This window comes from Tamandua tetradactyla, chromosome 3 (genome assembly GCF_023851605.1).
Source record: "Tamandua tetradactyla isolate mTamTet1 chromosome 3, mTamTet1.pri, whole genome shotgun sequence".
NCBI classification, from domain to species: domain Eukaryota; kingdom Metazoa; phylum Chordata; class Mammalia; order Pilosa; family Myrmecophagidae; genus Tamandua; species Tamandua tetradactyla.
In genome coordinates, this window is record NC_135329.1 from 28834411 (window position 1) to 28857319 (window position 22909).

General features: G+C 37.1%; 2 protein-coding genes across 5 annotated transcripts in view; one reads left to right on the top strand and one right to left on the bottom strand.

The window, feature by feature from the left end:
* Positions 1–4053, top strand: part of ESCO2 (establishment of sister chromatid cohesion N-acetyltransferase 2) — a 31389-nt gene extending 27336 nt beyond the window's left edge. For both annotated transcript variants that reach the window (XM_077152868.1, XM_077152867.1), the window contains exon 11: positions 2578–4053. In XM_077152868.1, coding sequence (XP_077008983.1) covers positions 2578–2710 — 133 coding nt within the window. In that variant the 3' untranslated portion in view covers positions 2711–4053. The remainder of the gene's footprint in view (positions 1–2577) is intronic.
* Positions 1686–22909, bottom strand: part of PBK (PDZ binding kinase) — a 78092-nt gene continuing 56868 nt past the window's right edge. The window contains exons 7-10 of one of the 3 annotated variants that reach the window (XM_077152870.1): positions 12807–12983; positions 7957–8056; positions 5012–5098; positions 1686–2053 (exon numbers count right to left, since the gene is read on the bottom strand). In XM_077152870.1, the coding sequence (XP_077008985.1) occupies positions 5041–5098; positions 7957–8056; positions 12807–12983 (335 nt within the window). In that variant the 3' untranslated portion in view covers positions 1686–2053; positions 5012–5040. Of the gene's footprint in view, positions 2054–5011; positions 5099–7956; positions 8057–11006; positions 12006–12806; positions 12984–22909 lie in introns of those variants that run through there. The other 2 variants (XM_077152872.1, XM_077152869.1) reach the window with 2 other exon arrangements.

The window sequence follows — 22909 nt, forward strand, 5'->3', positions numbered from 1 at the left end:
CATTGAGAGTGTGACTGGTAATTAATAAAAACTTACTATAACTCATAACTTTTCCTCATACTCACATATTTCCTCAAACTACACATAAAAGTGAATTAGCAAGATAACCCACAGAATATGAGAAAATATCTGCAAATCATTAGTGTCTACTATTCATCATATATAAAGAACCCTTACAACACAAAAATAGAAAGACAACCTAAATTTTTAAAATGGGCAAAAGATTTGAATAGATATTTTTCCAAAGAAAATGTATACAAATAGCCTTTTAGAACATGAAAATAATATAAATCAAAACTACAATGTGTTACCACTTCACGCTCACTAGGATGGCTGTAATCAAAACAGGAAAAATAACAAGTGTTGATGAAGATTGAAAATCTCAAAAATCATTGGTAGAAATGCTAGGTGTAGCTGCCATGGAAAACAGTCTGGCAGTTCCTCAAAAAGTTAAGCAGTTACCATATGACCCAGCAATTCTACTCCACAGTATATACCCAAGAGAAATGAAAGCATATGTTCAAACAAAAACTTATACATAAATATTCATAACAGCATTATTCATAATAGTCAAAAAGTATAAATAATCTAAACCATGATGAATAGATAAATAAAATAGGGTTAAAATTTCTCTTATGACAAATGAGCTTGCTTCTTGCTTGTTTATTTAGCTAATCTAGATTGGATGGATGAGTTCCAAAACCTTATTCTCAATTTCTGTACTTATCTCATCATGGACAGTTAACAGATTGTAAACCAGTGTCAGCCCAAAGATCACAATTTAAGTAACACTATTCTAGCCTTTTGAGCTTTGTGCCATTTTAAAGAATGAAAACTAGGACCACTCTGGGGACCAACCCTGGACCATAATCCTAGTTACCCACTTACAAAGGCTAACAGTGAGAAAAATTGGTGTCTGTAAAGATTTTTCTTTGATAGTTAATTATGAAATAATTCTGTTTTATATTGAGAGATATATAAACTTGGCATTCGGCTAGTGCTTCTTAAACTTGAAAGTGCATATTAATCACCAGGGCATTTTGTTAAGATGCAAATTCTGATTCAATAGGTCTAGGATAGGGCATGAAATTCTGTATTCCTAAATGCTCTCAAGTGATGCTGAATGTTGCCAGTGTACAGATGATATTTTGAGTAATAAGGCAATAGGTTATCTTTAAGCAAAATGAATAAAAGTTAAGTAGCCCTCAAAGGAAGAATATAAAACACCTTCATTTGAGAACATATCTATCTTTTCTTACACATCTGAGTTGAAAACATAGGTAACATAATTGACAATTATCCTATATATTAGGAATCTTGGGCTGAATTCTCTTTAGTGTGTGTATGTAGGTGATAAATGTTTGAATCCTCACAATAGTAGAACATTATTCCTATTTATTTTACATAAGAAGCAACTGAGACTCAGATGGGATTATTTGTACAAATTCCCACTTATAGTAAAAGGACAGAATTAGAGCTCAGGCAAATAAATTATTTGTAGTGTTTTTTCTATAGCTGAAACCACTTTAAAAGACCTGACAAGAACTATATAATCAAACCAATGTTTTACTTAGCAAATATTCTACTAGAAGCCTAATATATTTTAACTTCTAGTTGAATCCAATACTTTAACTTTTTTATTTTGAAATAATTTCAAAATTAAAGTAGCAAGAATAATAAAAAGAACTTCCACATGCCTTTGCCAAGATTCATCAAGTTGTAACATTTTGTCACATTTGCTTTACCATTCTCTCTTTTTTCCTGTATTATTTAAAAATAAGTTGCATACATTATACCCTTTATGCCTTCATACTTCAGTATTTAAGAATGTTGGTCTCTTATAAAACTACAGTACAAATTATCAAATTCAGGAAATTTAATATTGATATAATGCTTTTATCTATTGACGACATTTTAGTTTTCTGTGTTGTCAATAATTTCCTTTAGAGCATTTTTTTCCCATATCCAGAATCATACTGCATTTTGTTGTCATGTCTCCTTAGTCTTCGTTTGTTTAAAGCTGGGACAGTTCCTCAGCCTTTGTCTTTGTTACCTAGAAGAATTTGAGAAATATACGCCAATTATTTTATAGAATATCCCTCAGTTTTGTTCAGTTCTTTCAATCATTTCATTTTCTTCCTTGTTAGTCCCAATTGAGCATGATCAAGGACAGTTGTAGTCAAAGTGGAGATTAGTTTTCTCCTACTAAAGAAAGATCTACGTGTGTCTTATAGTCAAGGAAAATACAGTTATTGGTTAAAATTGGTGAAAGTTATTTTGGTTTAATTATCTGTCTTTTTAACCAGTAGTATTAGCTTTATAGTAGTTGCTCATTACCACGGACCACCTGGAGTCGGGTGTGGTTAGTATGGTTGCCTTTGCCTCTCAGAATTTTTTTTAGAGCTCAGGTCTCTCAGGTGTGAAATGATAACTGAGGATTTCATTCTCTAAAATCAAAGGCATTAAGTCATTTTGTCACTATTTAAAAATAATGTTGATTTTAATTAATAAATATTTTGCTATATATTTCACCAGAATTTCATTGGTTCCATTGTTGAATCATCTCTTCTTTTATAGGAATTGCTTCATGTTTGGATGTTTTCTCAGCACTGATGAAATAGCATTTTCTGATCCAACACCAGAGGGCAAATTATTTGCAACCAAGTATTGCAATACACCTAATTTCCTTGTATATAATTTTAATAGTTAAAGCCAATTTCAACTTTAAAATAGTGACTTTGTGGATAAGTACAGACAGCCCTTTATCACACAGAAGGAACTATTTAAACAAAATAAAAATTAAAAATATTAATATAGACCCTTCCACTCACCCTCACCCCACCCTCCATTTTTGTTACTTATGGTTTAAAAAGTCAGGTTTAAAATTGTTGAAAGTTATCTGAGTGTTCAAAGAAAGGGAAATCTTGGGATAACATACTGACTGGCACTCTGAATACTTAATTAGAAAACTTTGCACCTGTAGTTAAAGAAAATTATTTGCCTCTTATAAGAACATTGACAAAGCAAGGTGGCTTTCCACAGAAATTAATTTTGTTTTTTAAAACACACTTGAGCCACGATGATATCCTGCCTCATCAGAAGCAATCAGACAAATTTAAACCCAGACAAATAATTTGCATACCCAGTTTTTTAAAGTAATTCCTGAATTCTATATACAAAGTTGTCACTTTATAGGCACTTTGCTGAAACAACTCAGTTGAAACATATTTACAATGTGTTTTGAATTTCTAATTTGTAACAAGAAAAGGTGGGAAGGAATGAATAAGATATTCATAGCCTTTTATATAGAACAGAATTTTAGAGTTTAATGTTTTAATCTTTAAAATCAAATTAATCAAATGCAAACCTGTCATCACATTTAATTAAAATTAAATTTAGTAAGTACACTGTTGTCATTTCATTAATTTGGGTTGTGTGAAAATGCTTGTGCTACTTATCTTTAGTGAAATTGTTACTGATAATTGATGTCATTAACAAAATGGATGCCGAGTTCGATTAGATGATTCACTTGATTTCATTTTAATTTTTTGCTTATTTAAGATATACTTTACTTGTTCTGAAACATCTGGCTAAAATCCTGACAAAATGTATAGCAGAACCAAGGTGAATAAATACGTCTAGGCAGTGGACAAAGGATATGATGACATTATATAAATAAACCTCAGTGTGCTGCACATTTTCTTAGTATAATTCTTGGATCCTTTGAAAAGCAAAGAATTGTTCAGATTGTTTTGATTTAGAAAAATCCCTTAACTGTTACCTGGAAATAAGATTCTAAGGAAGTAGTTGTCAATTTTGTTTTCAAGGTTGTAAATAAAGAATCTGTTCATCTATAATCTTTATTTACTTTTAGGTTAACTCAGGTCCAAAATTTAAAAGCCTTGGTTCCAAAAAGAATAGGGAAGTATTGAAATATGTATACTTATACAGACATTTTAATGGTATTTTCTGCACTGCTGTGTTTTTAAGAAATTGTTTAAAATGTTTTATTTAAAAAATTTTATTAACATTGTTTGCTGAATGTTTGTGTGATGAAGCTATTAAAGTTCATTTCAATATTCTGTTTGTCTTATTCTATTATACAGAATGCGCTGATTTTCTTTTTTAATTTTTTTTTTATGATTATAAAAAGAATGCATGCATTTTGTAAAACATTCAGATAATACAGAAATAGAGATTGCCGAAAGAGGCAGCTTCCACATAATCCTACCTAGGATGTTTGCTTTAGTATGTCTTAGACATGTTTTATTTCAAGTACCTTGTTTCTTTCTTAAATGCATGCCATGATTTACTATTGATACTTTTGGCACCTCTAAATGAAAGGGACCAGGCCACCTTGGAGAAATGGTGTTTCAAGGGCTGAGGCAGGAAATACATAAGATGAGCCTGAACCATCTTAAAGTGCCAGAAAGTGAAGAAATGCTTAAAACAAAAACCACAATGATGGTTGAATGTCAAAGGGACACAGGAACCAAATGAAAATACTTCCAGTAGCCGAAGCTGGAACAATTTGATCAACAAAATAAAGTAGTATTGGATTATAATCCAGATTATAAAATAAGTATCTGAGTCCATACTTACATAAATAAATGATTGAAAAAATAAATGAGAGAGAATAGACAAATCTCTGCATAATCTCTTTTATGCAGAAAAAATCCAAATAATTTATGTAGGTGTTTCATCCTCAAAGAAATAGAGCATAACTCCCCACTTCCTCAGTGTGGGTGGCACATAGTAACTTAACTTTCAAAGAGTTCAGTAGGAAAAAGGAGGAAAAAGAAAATTTAGAGTGGAAAAAACCTGACAGACACTACTTCAGCCAGTGATCAAGGCTGACATCAACACTGATGTCATGTTAATAGTTTGATGGTATGATGCAATGAGAACTTCACTTTACTTATGTGCTCCTCTTTCCCCAAAACCATAATCCCAGTCCAATCATGAGAAATATATCAGATAAATCCCAACAGAGGGACATTCTGCAAAATACCTGACAAGTCCTGAAAATTGTCAAAGTCATCAAAAACAAGGAAAGAGAAATGACAAGTAAATGTAATATGATATCCTGGATGCGGTCCTGGAACAGAAAAAGGACATTAGATAAAAACTAAAGAAATCTAAATTGAAATATGAATTTAGTTAATAGTAATGTATCAATATTGGTTAATTAATTGTGACAGATGTACAACACTAAGATATTACTAATAAGGAAAACTGGGTATGTGATATATGGCAACTCTATACTATCTTTGCAACTTTTATATTAACCTAAATTCTAAACAAGTTTATTTTTTTAATGTACAACACAAACAGCTTCATAATTACTACCCAGTTTAAAAATATAAAGCATTGCCAGCACCCCAGAAATACTCTCTTGAATTATCACATCAGCTTCCTCAAATGTAACTACCCTTTTGACATCTAACACTTTAGTTTTATCTGTTTTTGTACCTATGTAAATTGAATCGATGTTCATAAGATGCATCCATGTTACTGCATATAGCTTAATTTTTCATTGCTGAATACTTTTCCATCATGCAAATATACCATAATTTATTTTACTGTTGAGAATTTTAAGTTGTGACTGTTCAAGTCTTGCCCTTTTACCTATTTGTGTTGCATCTTTTACTTACTGATCTTTGGTTCTTCATACATTCTGTATGCTTACTCTGTCAGTTAAGTGTGTTAGAAATATTGTCTTCTACTCTGGCTTTTTCAATGGTGCTTTAACCTTGAGGTTCTTAATTGTAATGTAGTTCACTTTGTCAGTGTTTTCCTTGATCTATGTCTTGATTAAGAAATCTTAGACTGTCTCAAAATTATGAAGATATTATTTTTAACAGCTTGATTGTTTTACCTTTCAAATATAGATCTGCAATCCATTTGAGATTTTGTTTTTATATGGTATGGATATCCATTTGAATACCGCAATTTATTGAAAAAAATGTCCTATTCCCCACTGCTCTTTGTGCCACCTTTGTCATAAATTTTGTCCATATATGTCTATGTCTGTTTCTGCTTATCCTTTTCAAATTTGCTTCTGCCCCATCCTCATCTTCTCTCCTGCTGGGATTAGTAACATGTACATTAGAATTTCTCACTGTATCCCCTTGGCTCTGTATTAGTATCTAGGGCTGCTATAACAAATTACCACAAACTTGGTAACTCAAAAGAATACGAATTTATTCTTATAGTTCTGGAGGCCAGAAATCCAAAATCAAGGTGTCAGTAGGCCTCACTACCTAGAGGCTCTAGGGGAGAATCTGTTTTATGCCTTTCCTAGGTTCTGGTGGTTGCTGGCTTCCTTGGCTGGTGGCCACATCACTCAACCCTGCCTCTGTCTTCACATTGCCTTTTCCTCTGTCTCTCCTTTCTGTATTTCTTATAAAGACATTTATCATTGGATTTAGGGCCCACCTGGATAGTCCAGATGATTTCCTCATCTCACGAGCCATATCTTTAATTGTATGTGCAAAGACCATTTAGCCAAATAAGGTGACATTCACTGCTTCCAGGGATTGGAATGAAGACATATCATTTGGGGCCACTGTTAAGTCCACTATAGTCTCTTATATTCTCTTCCATATTTTCCATCCTTTTGCCCCCAAATGCTTCCTTCTTAATATTTTCTTTTGCCCTATTTTTTTTTAGTTTGCTCAATTTTTTTGTCAGCTAACCTGTTAATTGTATATCTAGTATTTCCATTTGGTTTTTTTTTTTTAATAGTTTCTATATCTATGCTAAAGGTATAAATCTTGTTTTATTTCTTTGAGTTAAACATGATTACTTTGAAGCGTCTGCCTAATTATGCCACTCTCTGAACCCCCTTATGGGTCTGTTTTCATTGTAGTTTTTGTTTTTGTTTTATTTTTAAATTAATCAAAATTTTCAGAAAAGTTGCAAGAACTTCTATGACCATTTTATTAGATCCTCTCAATTTTAGCATTTAGCCACATTTGCTTCATAATTTGTTCTATTTTTATGTATTTGTGTGTATATCTCTATTCCTAAACTATTTAAACGTGAACTATAGACATGATGCCCCCTTTGAAATAGTTAATACTTCCTAAGAACAAGGATATTCTCTTATATAACCATAGTACAATTATCAAAACCAGAAACTCCAACACTGATACAATATCCATATTCAAATGTTGTCAGTTGTTCCAATAATGTCCTTGATAGCTATGCTTTTTCTCATGAGGTCCAGTCAAGAATCACACATTGTGATTTAGATTTAGTTGTGAAGTCTCTTCAGTCTTCTTTAATTTGGAACAGTTCTTTGTTCTTTCATGTCTTTGAAATTTTTGGAGGGTATAGTACTTTGGTTTCAGTTGTTTTTTAATTATTTCATCCTATCTCTTCGTATCCCTCTGTGTGTGTGTGTGTGTGTGTGTGTGTGTGTGTGTGTGTGTGCGTGTCCTGGATGTTGTTCTGAAACATTGTAGAAAAAAATTGAGGCCTTGAATGATTTATTCTTCCAGAGTGAATTTAAATTCACTTTTGGCAGGTGATTAAAGAACACTAGTGATCCAGGATTGCATTAATCCACATTGACAGTAAAAACCTATCTGAAACTGAAAGTATGAAAATCAGTTTAGACTGAAAAAGCAGCCCTGCCATTAATCAGATAGGAAGAACAGACAGAGACAAAGTCATCTGCAAAGTTAATAGGAAATATCTATGATCATGCTGCAGTTTGTAAAATGCCATAAGGACCCCCTCTCTCATCACTACTCCTTTCTGACCAATGAAGCTCCCAAACCCACTGTCTTAATTTCCAAGGGATCCCGCACAAATTACCACAAACTTGCTGGCTTAGAGCAACTGAAATTCAATCTTTCACAGTTCTGGAATCCAGCAGTCCAAAATCAAGATGCTTTTGGCAGTACCATGCTGCAATTTCCAAAGCTTTAGGGGAGAATCCTTTCTTACCTCTTCCAGCTTCTGTTGGCTCCTTGGTTTGTGGCAGGATAACTCGTCTTTTCCTGTATTCCCACGGACTTTGTGTATCTCAAATCTCTCTCTCCTTTCCCTTATAATGAAAACAGTCATTGTTTTTAAATGAGAAAGGATGATCTCATTTCAATATATTTAATTACATTTGCAAAGATCCTATTTCCAAATAAGGCCACACTCACAGGTGCTATGGGAAACAATATAACCCACTACACCCACTTTGCTATTTGAGCAAAGGTTATCAAATGTTGGACCTCCTTCACCTCAAAAACAGAAATCAATCCAGAAATGATCCTCACCTTCCTCAGATCATCCCCAGAATCCTGCAACAGGAACCCAAACCTTATGAAAAGACTTACCTCCTCCCTCTTATCAAGGGCATTGCGTGGTTCCTATGCCATGAGCTCCCTCACTGCATCAAGTTAACAAATTCAATTTGGTCAGATTACAGGTTTGTCCCTGGTGGTTTGACTGGTTTGGCTTTAACAATTTATAGTGACTGAGATAATTTGAAGTTAGGCTACAGTATCTGTAAGTGCCAGAGTATTTCTGGTCCTTCGTTAATCCTAGCATCTATCTCTTTGGATCTCAAACTAAAGCACTGGGTCTTCCCAAACCCTCCACCCCTCTCCTTGGTGAGCCCTGGGCCATAATATGTTGTCCCTCTGGCTCAGTGGTGCTGACAAAAATGTCCACGTACATCCTCAGCCTCTCAGCTACCTCTTCTGGAATAGAAAATAGATGCCAAGTCTACCAGTACAGGTTTACTTCTCCTGGATCATAATTCTTCCATGCCTTGTTAGTGCCCTAATGTCTTCAAGCAAATTTTTTAAAGAATAATTTTTCCACCCTTTCTAACTGTTCTCAGTCAATTAGACTAGTTATCTAGTCCATCATTGCTGGAGATAGATGCAGTGACATTAAGAAAAAAATTCATCTAGAAATAAAAGACTTAGTAATTTTCAAATTAGTATTGTGTGTATAAAAAGCACCCTAAATTAAATGTAAACAGGCAAACTGGAAAGATCAGGCTAATTCTCCTAAAGCGATATGAGGATATATAATTGTCCTAGTGGCCTCATAGTAATTTAGAACTTTTGAATTGTTTTTTAAGTCCTAAGAAGCCACAGGACTTTCTCAGAGGTCACTATGAAAGGAAGGGCAACCAAGTCGATGGGGCTTGAGAAGGGCGCTCTCTAGCTGCCTTCCACCAGAACAGAAAAAGGGGAGTGGTTTGCGTGGGACACTCCTTCAGCAGGAGACACTGAAGGATCATTTCAAAGGCCTATCACTAACATATGTCCACACAAAAACCTGTACACAAATATCCATAGTATTATTCATAAACAACCGAAATGTCTACCAGGTGATGAATGGACCAATAAAACATGGTATATCCATTCAGTGGAATATCAATTCAGCCATGAAAAGGAATGAAGTACTGATACATACTTTCAAAATGAGTAAATCTTGAAAAACATTACACTAAGTGAAAGAAGCTGGACACAAAATGTCACATATTGCAAATTTCATTGATATGAAATATCCAGAACAGGCAAATCTATAGACAATAAGAGTAGTAGCTGCCTGGGGTGGGGGTAGGGTGGAATGGAGAATGACTGCTAATGGGTTTGGCCTGATGAGAATATTCTGGAATTAGATAGTAACAATGGTTGCACAACTTTGTCAATATACTAAAACCCACTGAAATGTGGTTTAAAAAACTAATCAAAACAAAAATAAACAAGCTATTTGGGGCTTTTCAGTAGAATTCCATATGTTCTCTTCCCTTTGCTTTTGATACAATTCAAAGGAGACACTCAAGCATCTGCAGAAAAATCTATTGTTTTTTCATTTCACTCCATGCTTTGAGCTAACTTGTCTACTCCATGATTCCTGAATCTTCAACTTAAAATTTTCTCAAGCTTTAGGCTCATAAGGCCAACTGAATGCCCCATAGTCAGACTCAACAAATCCAAAATTAAACACCCCTGCAGCAACAGCAAAGGCAAAAAAACTCTGCGTTTCCATTTGTCTGATGTCAGTGAATGGCATCCCACTCAGTTGGGAATGCCACCTATTCAATTGCCCACACATCAGAAATCTGTGCTTCCCTTCATCATGTTTTGTTGTCTATTTCCAAAACACTGTGAATCTACTTCCTTCCAAATCTGTAACCACCTTTATCCTGACCACTCTCATCTTGCTTTCCCACACATTGGACAATCTCCAGTCTTGGCTCTAACGTATTCTCCATAGGTTACTGAAATACAAATTAGTTCATGTATTTCTTCTCTTATAACATGAAAAAGTTAGAATGGGCATAGCTCAAATACCGCTAAAGAGTGGGAGAAGGATCAAAGGTGATGGTGGAGTTATTACAGAGGTCTGGTTTAACAAATGAGTATGAGTGCTGAATCACTATGCTAATATTTCTTTTAGCCTCCAGTACCTTAGAGCAGCTAGAAATAAAAATCTAAAATTATTGAATTGTAACACATACCCACTCTGAAATTTGTTCTTCAACTAATTGTTGCAATGTACTTTTGAAATGTATTGCCTTTATGTATATATATTATTTAAAGAGAAGGAGTACTATAACAGAAAAGACAGGATTTAACAAATAAGTATAAATGCTGAATCACTATATTGATATTTCTGTTGATCTCTAGTGTCTTGGAGCAGCTAGAAGAAAAAATGAAAAATCGTGGAACTGTAACCATACCAAATTTTAAAATTCATTCCATATAATTACTTGTTAAAATGTACATGGAAATTTGTTGCTGTTTTGTATATATATTTCACAATTTAAGTAAAAGTTTAAAAAATAAGTAAAAATAAAAATTTCCAGGGGCTGTAGCTCACAGATACAAATTACTGATCCAAATTCACAGATGAACAAAATGAGACCAAGAAAGGGAAAGAAATCTACTCACAGTCATTCAATAATTTTAAACAACACATATCAATTACAGTATACAAAGAGATAATCCTGAGATATTTTTGGTACCTAAAGTATCCTTTATTTTATAACATGGCCTCATTTAAGTTTTATTATTTTTACACCAGAACTGTGAAATGCTTAAGACACAATCTAGTAAATAAAAAAATGAAAAAGCAATTTCAGCGCAGAAAATACATCTAATAAGATAAAGCAAAACCAAAGATTTGGGGAGATCCATAAAAGGAAGACGAGCTGTAGGTGCTCTTACTCAAAAATAAAAAACGAAAAAATCTGGAAATACTATAGATATTCTTCTGAGTTACATTCTCTCAGATTCCAGCTATCATATTTAGTAAGCACACTGGCCAAAAAAAGGGCAGTGAAAGGTTGAATGTTTCAAAATAGAAGCAAATATAGGCTTATTCTGTACTGCACAATCGGTTCATTTCAATAATCTATTAAAATAAAGAATGAGAAAGATCATTAAAAGTAATGGTCACTCAATTTGAATTAATGTTTGTTACACATTTTATTGATAGTGTTTTAAATCTGTATGAACAACCTCAATTACTTGAGTAGCTAGTTCTTAAATGTGTAGTAAACTCACTATAATCTCAAATACTTATCATCATAAGAATACAAGAAATTCCTTAGTAATAGAAATGGTTATTGCAATATTAACAAGATGCTACGATCTTAAAATAAGCTACTTTTATTTACAGATTATCATAGTAACTATATAAAGGTAAGGCAGTAAATCTTTTTACAGTAATACAGAGTCTATAGATTATCATAGTAACTATATAAAGATATTACAGTTAAGAGAACAGTTATATACATGAGCCATATTTTGTGCTGAAATAGTAATGAATATGAAGTGATCACTGTATGTCCATTTCCAAAGCTTCAACAATGTGTGCAGCAGAAGGACGATCTTTTGGATCCTCATTTGTGCAGACAGAGAAGAGTTCAATTATTTTCTGGTATGATTTATCCAGTTCTTCCATATTAATAGGTGGCCTAGTTCCCAAAGCTGCATAGTATGCCTCATCGTCAAAGTCACTTTCATCAAAAGTCTTATCTGCTCATGAAGGAGTTGTAAATTGAAACAAAAACCAAAATCATTTTAAGTCATGGAAGAAAAGTTGAGTCACTGCTCAAGTTCACACACCTGAAACTAGAATCCATCATGTAATATGCTTCTATCATACCACAGTCAGTCTCTTAAACTCTCCTACATTGAATACATTAGTTGTTGTCTTAGAGTTATAGGTTATCAATCCTTACCCTCTTCCTATGATAAGTTTCAATCTTTTTCTCAGACAAGGGGTTTTAAAGTTAACATTTTACTCCTTGGAATTTCTCATATTAACAATCAATTCCCATCTCATTTATATGAGATTATATTACAAATTAGTCATCAGTATGATTACAATCTATACCTTAAAAACTACACAACTAATATCAAACTTGTTCTTTTAAATTGTAACTTAATGGAAAGATCACATACAATTTAAATTTTACAAGCTAATCTTTAAAGTGAAGATTTAAATTTTTTTTCTATGTGTGCTATATGGTGGGGGTCACATTTCATTCTTTTTCCATGGGACTATTCCATTATTGCAGCACCATTTGTTGAGTTTTCTTTTACATGGGCAGGTACCAGGAATCGAACCCAGGTCCTCTGGCATCGCAGGCAAGCATTCCTGCCTGCTAAGTCACCGTGGCCAGCCCTGTTAAATGCTTTTTTTAAGAAGTTTTTTTTAGAAGTGGGAATTGAACCTGGATCTCCTGCATGGCAGAATTCTACAACTGAACTACCCCTGTGCCCCCATGATTTGGATTTGTTAAAAAATATATACACATATATATGTATTCATACCTTCATCTTCATCATCATATGAAAGATTAATGTGTGGAATAGATAAGGTCATCATTTCCCAGAGAGTAAGTCCAAAGGCAAATATGTCTGCTTTGTCAGTAATAATTCCATTTTCCTCTAAAGCTTCCTTGGGTTTCCATGGCTCAGTGCCAATATAACAGGCCTCAGGATCAGTCACTGAAACAAGCAAAATTCTAGGTCAAGTGAACAGAAGTCTAGCTTAAATTACAAAAACACAGTCATGGCCCCTTAGTTAATTTCCAGACTTGAGAAGTTTATAGACCTAGAACCCCTTAAATGAGGGGGAGGCCAGGTCCCTTTGGGGAAGGACCCTGTTACACTGCCACAAACATATACTGTTACTCTTCCTCCAAGCCTTCCCCAAGGAGAGCAACAGCTTTTTACTAGAGTAACTTTGCACTGGGGAAAAGGAGATGATCAATTATTTCAGGGATTATTAGACACTGGTTCAGAAGTGACATTAATTCCAGGGGACCCAAAATGTCACTCTGGTCCACCAGAGTGGGGGTATATGGAGGTCAGATGACCAATGGAGTTTTAGCTCAGGTCCGTCTCACGGTGGGTCCAGTGGGCCCCTGGACCCATTCTGTAGTTACTTCCCCCGTTACAGAATGCATAATTGGAATAGACATACTAAGCAACTGGCAGAATTCCTACACTGGCTCTCTATCTCGTGGAGTAAGGGCTATTACGGTAGGAAAGGCCAAGTGAAAGCCACTAGAACTGCCCCTACCTAGCAAAATACTAAACTAAAAGTATTACCAGATTCTTCAGAGGGATTGCAGATTACTGCCACTCTTAAGGACTTGAAGGATGCAGGGAGTGGTAACTCCCACCACATCCCCATTCAACTCTCCTATTTGGCCTGTGCAGAAAACAGATGGGTCTTGGAGGGTAACAGTGGATTATCGTAAGCTCAGCCAGGTGGTAACTCCAATTGCAGCTGCTGTTCCAGATGTGGTATCATTGCTTGAGCAAATCAATACATCCCCTGGTACCTGGTATGCAGCTATTGATTTGGCAAATGTTTTTTTTTTACTTTTATTAATTAAAAAAAATTAACAAAACATTTAGATATCATTCCATTCTACATATACAATCAGTAATTCTTAATATCATCACATAGTTGCATATTCATCATTTCTTAGTACATTTGCATCGATTTAGAAAAAGAAATAAAAGGACAACAGAAAAAGAAATAAAATGATAATAGAGAAAAAAAAACTATACATACCATACCCCTTACCCCTCTCTTTCATTTACCACTATTTCAAATTGAATTTATTTTAACATTTGTTCCCCCTATTATTTATTTTTATTCCATATGTTCTACTCTTCTGTTGATATACTAGCTAAAAGGAGCATGAGACATAAGGTTTTCACATTCACAGACTCTCACTGTGAAAGCTATATCATTGTTCAATCATCATCAAGAAACGTGGCTACTGGAACACAGCACTACATTTTCAGGCAATTCCCTCCAGCCTCTCCACTACATCTTGAACGACAAGGTGATATCTACTTAATGCATAAGAATAACCTCCAGGATAACCTCTCGACTCTGTTTGGAATCTCTCAGCCATTGACACTTTGTCTCATTTTACTCTTTCCCCTTTTGGTCGAGAAGGTTCTCTCAATTCCTTGATGTTAATTCTCAGCTCATTCTACGGTTTTTCTCAGTCCTTTGATGCTGAGTCTCAGCTCATTCCAGGATCTTTGTCCCACGTTGCCAGAAAGGTCCACACCCCTGGGAGTCATGTCCCATGTAGAGAGGGGAGGGTGGTGAGACTGCTTGTCATGTTGGCTGGAGAGAGAGGCCACATCTGAGCAACAAAAGAGGCTCTCTTGGGGGTGACTCTTAGGCCTAACTTTTAAGTAGACTTGACCTATCCTTTGTGGGGTTAAGTTTCATGTGAACAAACCCCAAGACTGGGGGCTCAGCCTATAGCTTTGGTTGTCCATACTGCTTGTGAGAATATCAAGAATTCGACTTGGGGAAGTTGAATTTCTCCCCACTCTCACCATTCCCTGAAGGGGGCTTGCAAATAGTTTTCCAGTCACTGATCAAATCATTCTGGGATTCATCAGGGGATCACTCTGGACAAACCAACAAAATCTCATGTGCTACCTGAGATTCCAAGTACTTATGACATTCAATCAAACTATCTACATGAGTTATATTAGGAAATGCTCTAGTCAAAATCTAAATTTTGTAACAAACATTTTTTGCTTTAGTCTCACACATAAGGTGACATTTTAAAGTATTAATTATCATATATTTTCAGCACCCTGCAATAATGGCATTCCTTTGTTCTTCCTCATGCCAAAACATTTTAAAAATTTGTACCTTGTACATTTCACTATTATTATACACTCTAGGCATTCCTAGATTATACCATCTCAATCTTTACCATTTATCTTTCTTTCTGATTTCATTTATGTCCCCAGCCCTCCTCCCTCTATCATTCTCACATGCAGCTTCATTCAGTGTTTTAACATAATTGTATTACAGTTAGGTAGTATGGTGCTGTCCATTTCTGAGTTTTTGTATCCAGTCCTGTTGCACAGTCTGTATCCCTTCAGCTCCAATTACCCACTATCTTACCCTATTTCTATCTTCTGATGGTCTCTGTTCAAATGCTTTTTTCTCAATAGCACTTAGTAAGAACCACCAGAAACAGTTTGCATTCAGCTGGCAAGATCAGCAACATATTCTCACTGTCCTACCTCAGGGGTTTATCAACTCTCCAACCCTGTCATAATCTTGTCCACAGGGACCTTGATCCCAACAAGACATCAAATGGTCCGTTATATTGATGATATCATTTTGATTGGACCTAATGAGTAAGAAGTAGAAACTACTCTAAACTTATTGGCAAGACATTTGTGTGTCAGAGGATGGGAGATAAATCCAACAAAAATAAAGGGGCATTCCACCTCAGTGAAATTTCTAGGTGTCCAGTGGTGTGGGGTCTGTCAAGATATCCCTTCTAAGGTGAAGGATAAGTTGCTGCATCTGGCCCCTCCTACGACCAAAACAGAGGCACAACGCCTAGTTGGTTTCTTTGGATTTTGGCAACATATGCCTCATTTGGGTGTGCTACTGTTCTAATTTGCTAGCTGCAGAATGGAATGGCTTTTAAAAAGAGGTATTTAGTAAGTTGCTAGTTTACAGTTCTAAGGCGAAGAAAATGTCCCAGTTAAGACAAGTCTAGAAATGGAGAATCAAAGGCATCCAGGGAAAGATACCTTGCTTCAAGCAGGCCAATGAAGTTCAGCGTTTCTCTCTCAAGTGAGAAGGCACATGGCAAACAGGGTCAGGATTTCTCTCTCATCTGGAAAGACATGTGGTGAACACAGCATCATCTGCTAGCTTTCTCTCTTGGCTTTCCTTCACGAAGCTCACCAGAAGGCGTTTTTCTTCTTCATTTCCAAAGGTCACTGGCTGGTGGACTCTACTTCTCATGGCTATGTCATTCTCTGCTCTCTCAGAAATCTTTCTTTCTCCGAAATGTTTCTTATTTTATAGGACTCCAGAAACTAATCAAGACCCACCGAAATGGGTGGAGACACGCCTCCAGCGAATCCAGCTTAACAATCACTCTTGATTAAATCACATCTCCAGGGAGATGATCTAATTACAGTTTCAAACATTCAATATTGAATAGGGATTAGAAGAAGCGGCTGCCTTTACAAAATGGTATTAGGATTAAAACACGGTTTTTCTAGGGTACATACATCATTTCAAACCAGCACAGCTACTCTGGCCCATTTAATGAGTGACTACAAAAGCTGCTAATTTTGAATAGGGATCTGAATAAGAGGAGGCTCTACGACAGGTCCAGGCTGCTGTACAAGCTGCTCTGCCACTTGGACCATATGATCCAGCAGATCCAATGGTGCTGGAAGTGTCAGTGGCAAATAAAAATGCAGTCTGGAACCTTTGACAGGCCCTGATAGAAGAATCACGATGCAGACCCTTAGGATTTTGGAGTAATCAATGCCTTACCAATTGCTACAAATAACTATTCTCCTTTTGAGAAATAGCTGTTGACGTGCTACCAGGCCTTAGTAGAGACTGAACGCTTAATCAGGGCCACCAAGTTACCATAAGACCTGAGTAGTCCATCATGAGCTGGGTGTTGTCTGACCCACCAAGCCATAACGTTGGGTGTGCCACAGCAGCAGCACTCTGTCATAAAATGGAAATGGTATATGCGAGATAGGGCTGGAGCAGGTCCTGAAGGCACAAATAAATTTCAGGAGGAAGTGGTCCAGATGCCCATGGTCTCCACTCCTATCACTTTACCTTCTCTTTCCCAGACCAGAGCCAGGGCCTCTTGGGGAATTCCTTACAGTGAAATGACTGAGGAAGAGAAAACTCGGGTCTGGTTTACAGATGGTTTGGCATACTATACAGGTACTAACAGAAAGTGGACAGCTGTACCACTACAACCTCTTTCCAGGGTGTCCTTGAAGGACAGTGGTGAGGGGAAATCCTCTCAGTGAGCAGAATTTCGAGCAGTGCACCTGGTTATTCATTTTGCTTGGAAGGAGAACTGGCCAGAGGTGCATCTGTATACTGACTCATGCGCTGTTGCTAATGGTTTGGCTGGATGGTGAAGGACTTGGAAAGACCATAATTGGAAAATTGGTGACAAAGAGGTCTAGGGAAGAGGTATGTGGATAGGCCTTTCCAAGCATGATAAAAACATGAAGATATTTGTGCCCCACGTAAATGTACACCAGAGGGTCAATTCAGCAGAGGAAGGTTTTAATAATCAAATTCAGCAGAGGAAGGTTTTAATAATCAAATGGATAAGATGACCCATTCTATGGATACCAGAAAGCCTCTTTCCCAGCAACTCCAGTCATTGCCCAATGGGCTCATGAACAAAGTGGTCATGGTGGTAGGGATGGAAGGTATGCATGGGCTCAGCAACATGGACTTCCCCTCACCAAGGCTGACCTGGCTACAGCCACTACTGAGTGCCCAATCTGCCAGCAGCAGAGAACCACACTCAGCCCCCAATATGGCACCATTTCCTGAGGTCACCTGCTGGCACATGGTGGCAGTCTGATTATATTGGACTACTCCCTTCATAGAAGGGGCAGCGATTTGTTCTAACTGGAATAAACACATACTTTGGATATGGTTTATGAGTTTGCTTTCCCTGCACGCAATGCTTCTGCCAAAACTACCATCAATGGACTTATAGAATACCTTATCCATCGAAGGTAGTGATAAATATGAACTACGACTACATGATCAGTTACAGAAACAAGTACGATAATGCTGTTTTGTTCATGGTATAGTATTTAAGTTGTAAGATATCAAGTTTAAGAATGAATATTACCCAAGAACTTGCACCCTATGCTGGGGAGATTTAACACATTTTCAGTTGTATGCAGGACAGTTGAGTATTGTTTGGTGAGGAAAAAAATGTGTCTTTTATTATTTTCAATTTTAGATTAAGTATGCTTTAAGGTAATGTATATAGCTGCCAAGTTGACAAGGGGTGGACTGTCATGGTCAGGCTCATGTGTCAACTAGGACAGGTGTTGGTACCCATTTGTCTGATTAGGCAAATGCTGTCCTGTCTGTTGCTATGAGGACATTTCACAGAATTAAACCATGATAATGTCAGCTGCATCCACAGTTGATTATATTTGTAATAAGCCAAGGGGAAGGTCTCCTGCAATGAGTGATGTTTAATCTAATCACAAGGAACTTCTTAAAGAAGATTCAGAAGAAACAGTCTCTCTTCATGCTTCAGCCGGCAAGTCTCTCCTGTGGAGTTCATCCAGACCCTTCATCAGAGTTGTCAGCATCACAGCCTGCCTTATGGATTTTGGACTCTATGCTCCCATGTTTACATGAGATACTTTTATAAATTTAAATCTATGGATATTTCCTGCTGATTCTGTTTCTCTAGAGAACACTAGCTAATGCAGTGGGCATCCTTGTCTCATTCCTGATCTTAGAGGGAAAGTTCTCATTCTCTCTCCATTGAGTTCAATTCTAGCTATTGGTTTTTCATATATTATCTTTATCATATTGAGGTTGTCACCTTTGATTCTTATCTTTTGGAGTGTTTTTACCATAAAAGGATGTTTAATTTTTCTGAATGTTTTTTGAAGATCAATTGAAATGATCATGTGATTTTCTTCCCTTTCAATTTGCTAATGTGCTATATTACATTAATTGATTTTCCTGTGTTGAACCATCCTTGCATTCCTGATATAAACCCCACTTGGTCATGGTGCATAATTCTTAAAACGTGGTGTTGGATTCAATTTGTAAATATTTTGTTGAGAATTTTTGCATCTATGTTCATTAGGGAGACTGGCCTGTAGTTTTCCTTTTTTACAGCATCTTTACCCAGTTTGGGTATGAAAATGATATTAGCAGTTGCACTGCCCTTCCTGCCTGCCACGTGGAGGACACCTGCCTGAGAGGTGAGCCCTAACAGCATCACTTGAGCGCCTGCAGCCACACTTCTTGGACTTATGTTATCTCAGATGAAAAAAGTTTCTTTTGCTTAAGCCAGCCTGAGGGCTGTCCGTCGACTTCTGTCTAGCCCAGCTGCCCCCACCCTCCATGCCGGGCAGCACTCTGGTTCCCAATTCCCATTTGGCTTTTGGGCTCCACTGCAATGCCTGACCCTGGATTCAAACCAGCTTGCTCCTCATCACAGCCCAGCTCTGATGTCTCACATATCCCTTCAAGATTCAAACACCAGACTTCCGGAGAAGATGGCGGCTTAGTAAGACGCGCGGATCTTAGTTCCTCCTCCAGAACAGCTACTAGGGAAGTAGAAACGATACAGAACAGCTCCCGGAGCCACGACAGAGATCAAGAACACAGCGTACCCCATTCTGGAAGGCTGACTGGCTGGGAGAACCCGCTCCGGTGAGATCGCCGAGGGGCGTGGGCTTCCCCGGGCTGGGGTGGCAAGCGGATGGAGTCCCTCCCTTCCTCCTTCCCAGGCCAGCTGGAAGAATTGGACAGGCGGTCCCCTCAAGCCGCGGCGGCTGGCGCCCACCGCACGCGCGGGCCCCCAGACCAACTGGGAGAATTGGATCGGAGATACCCAGGCCGCGGAGAACGGTGAACGGGGTCCCTTCCAAACACATGGCTTCCCGGTCCAGCTGGGAACGGTGCACTCTCCCGGGCCATGGCGGCTGGCGCCCTCCCACCACGCTTGGCGCCCCAGGCCAGCTAGGAGATTTGGACGGGCACTCTTCCGGGCTGCGGCGGCCGGCGACCCTCCCCGCATTCGGATCCCCGGGCTGGCTGGCACTCTTCCAAGCCGCTTCGGCTGGCGAACCTCCCCCACGGCGAGAGTTTTCCAAAGTTAGAGGACCCACGGCACCATTTACTGGTGGGACCTGCAGACAAACGAGTGCCACGAGCGCCACCTACTGGGCAGGAGAAGAAAAACAGAACCCAGAGATTTCACAGAAAAATCTTTCAACCTGTTGGGTCCAACACCCAGGGAAATATGACTAAATGCCCAGACGCCAGCAGAAGATAACGGATCACGCTCAGAAAATTGAAAATATGGCCCAGTCAAAGGAACAAACAAATAGTTCGAATGAGATACAGGAGCTGAGACAACTAATGCTGAATATACGAACAGAAATGGAAAACCTCTTCAAAAAAGAAATCAATAAATTGAGGGAGGACATGAAGAAGACATGGGCTGAACAAAAAGAAGAAATAGAAAAACTGAAAAAACAAATCACAGAACTTATAGAAGTGAAGGATAAAGTAGAAAAGAGGGAAAAAAATGGATACCTACAATGATAAATTTAAAGAGACAAAAGATAGAATTAGTGACTTGGAGGATGGAACATCTGAATTCCAAAAAGAAACAGAAACTATAGGGAAAAGAATGGAAAAATTTGAACAGGGGATCAGGGAACTGAAGGATAATATGAAGTGCACAAATATACGTGTTGTGGGTGTCCCAGAAGGAGGAGAAAAACTAATGGAAGAAATTATCACTGAAAATTTCCCAACTCTTATGAAAGACCTAAAATTACAGATCCAAGAAGTGCAGCGCACCCCAAAGAGAATAGACCCAAATAGGCGTTCTCCAAGACACTTACTAGTTAGAATGTCAGAAGTCAAAGAGAAAGAGAGGATCTTGAAAGAAGCAAGAGAAAAACAATCCATCACATACAAGGGAAACCCAATAAGACCATGTGTAGATTTCTCAGCAGAAACCATGGAAGCTAGAAGACATGGAATGATATATTTAAATTACTAAAAGAGAAAAACTGCCAACCAAGACTTCTATATCCAGCAAAATTGTCATTCAAAAATGAGGGCGAAATTAAAACATTTTCAGACAAAAAGTCACTGAGAGAATTTGTGACCAAGAGACCAGCTCTGCAAGAAATACTAAAGGGAGCACTAGAGTCAGATACGAAAAGACAGAAGAGAGAGGTATGGAGAAGAGTGAAGAAAGAAGGAAAATCAGAAATGATGTACATAATACAAAAGACAAAACGGTAGAGGAAAATATTATCCAAACAGTAATAACACTAAATGTTAATGGACTGAATTCCCCAATCAAAAGGCATACACTGGCAGATGGAATAAAAAACAGGATCCTTCTCTATGCTGTCTACAGGAAACACATCTTAGACCCAAAGATAAACACAGGTTGAAAGTGAAAGGTTGGGAAAAGAGATTTCATGCAAATAACAACCAGAAAAGAGCAGGAGTAGCTATACTAATATCTAACAAATTAGACTTCAAATGTAAAACAATTAAAAGAGACAAAGAAGGACACTATCTACTAATAAAAGGAACAATTAAACAAGAAGACACAACAATCATAAATATTTATGCATCGAACCAGAATGCCCCTAAATACGTGAGGAATACACTGCAAACACTGAAAAGGGAAATAGACACAAATACCATAATAGTTGGAGACTTCAATTCACCATTCTCATCAATGGAAAGAACATCTAGACAGAGGATCAAAAAAGAAATAGAGAATCTGAATATTACTATAAATGAGCTAGACTTAACAGACATTTATAGGACATTACATCCCACAACAGCAGGATACACCTTTTTCTCAAGTGCTCATGGATCATCATCAAAGATAGACCATATGCTGGGTCACAAAGCAAGTCTTAACAAATTTAAAAAGATTGAAATCATACACAACACTTTCTCGGATCATAAAGGAATGAAGTTGGAAATCAATAATAGGCGGAGTGCCAGAAAATTCACAAATACGTGGAGGCTCAACAACACACTCTTAAACAACGAGTGGGTCAAAGAAGAAATTGCAAGAGAAATTAGTAAATACCTCGAGGCGAATGAAAACGAAAACACAACATATCAAAACTTATGGGACGCAGCAAAGGCAGTGCTAAGAGGGAAATTTATTGCCCTAAATGCCTATATCAGAAAAGAAGAAAAGGCAAAAATGCAGGAATTAACTGTCCACTTGGAAGAACTGGAGAAAGAAGAGCAAACTAATCCCAAAGCAAGCAAAAGGAAAGAAATAACAAAGATTAGAGCTGAAATAAATGAAATTGAAAACATGAAAACAATAGAGAAAATCAATAAGACCAGAAGTTGGTTCTATGAGAAAATCAATAAGATTGATGGGCCCTTAGCAAGATTGACAAAAAGAAGAAGAGAGAGGAAAAATACAACAATTTAGATGAAATGGACGGGTTCCTGGAAAGACATGAACAACCAACTTTGACTCAAGAAGAAATAGATGACCTCAACAAACCAATCACAAGTAAAGAAACTGAATCAGTCATTCAAAAGCTTCCTAAAAAGAAAAGTCCAGGACCAGACGGCTTCACATGTGAATTCTATCAAACATTCCAGAAAGAATTAGGACCAACTCTCCTCAAACTCTTCAAAAAAATCGAAGTGGAGGGAAAGCTACCTAATTCATTCTATGAAGCCAACATCACCCTCATACCAAAACCAGGCAAAGATATTACAAAAAAAGAAAACTACAGGCCAATCTCTCTAATGAATATAGATGCAAAAATCCTCAATAAAATTCTAGCAAATCGTATCCAACAACACATTA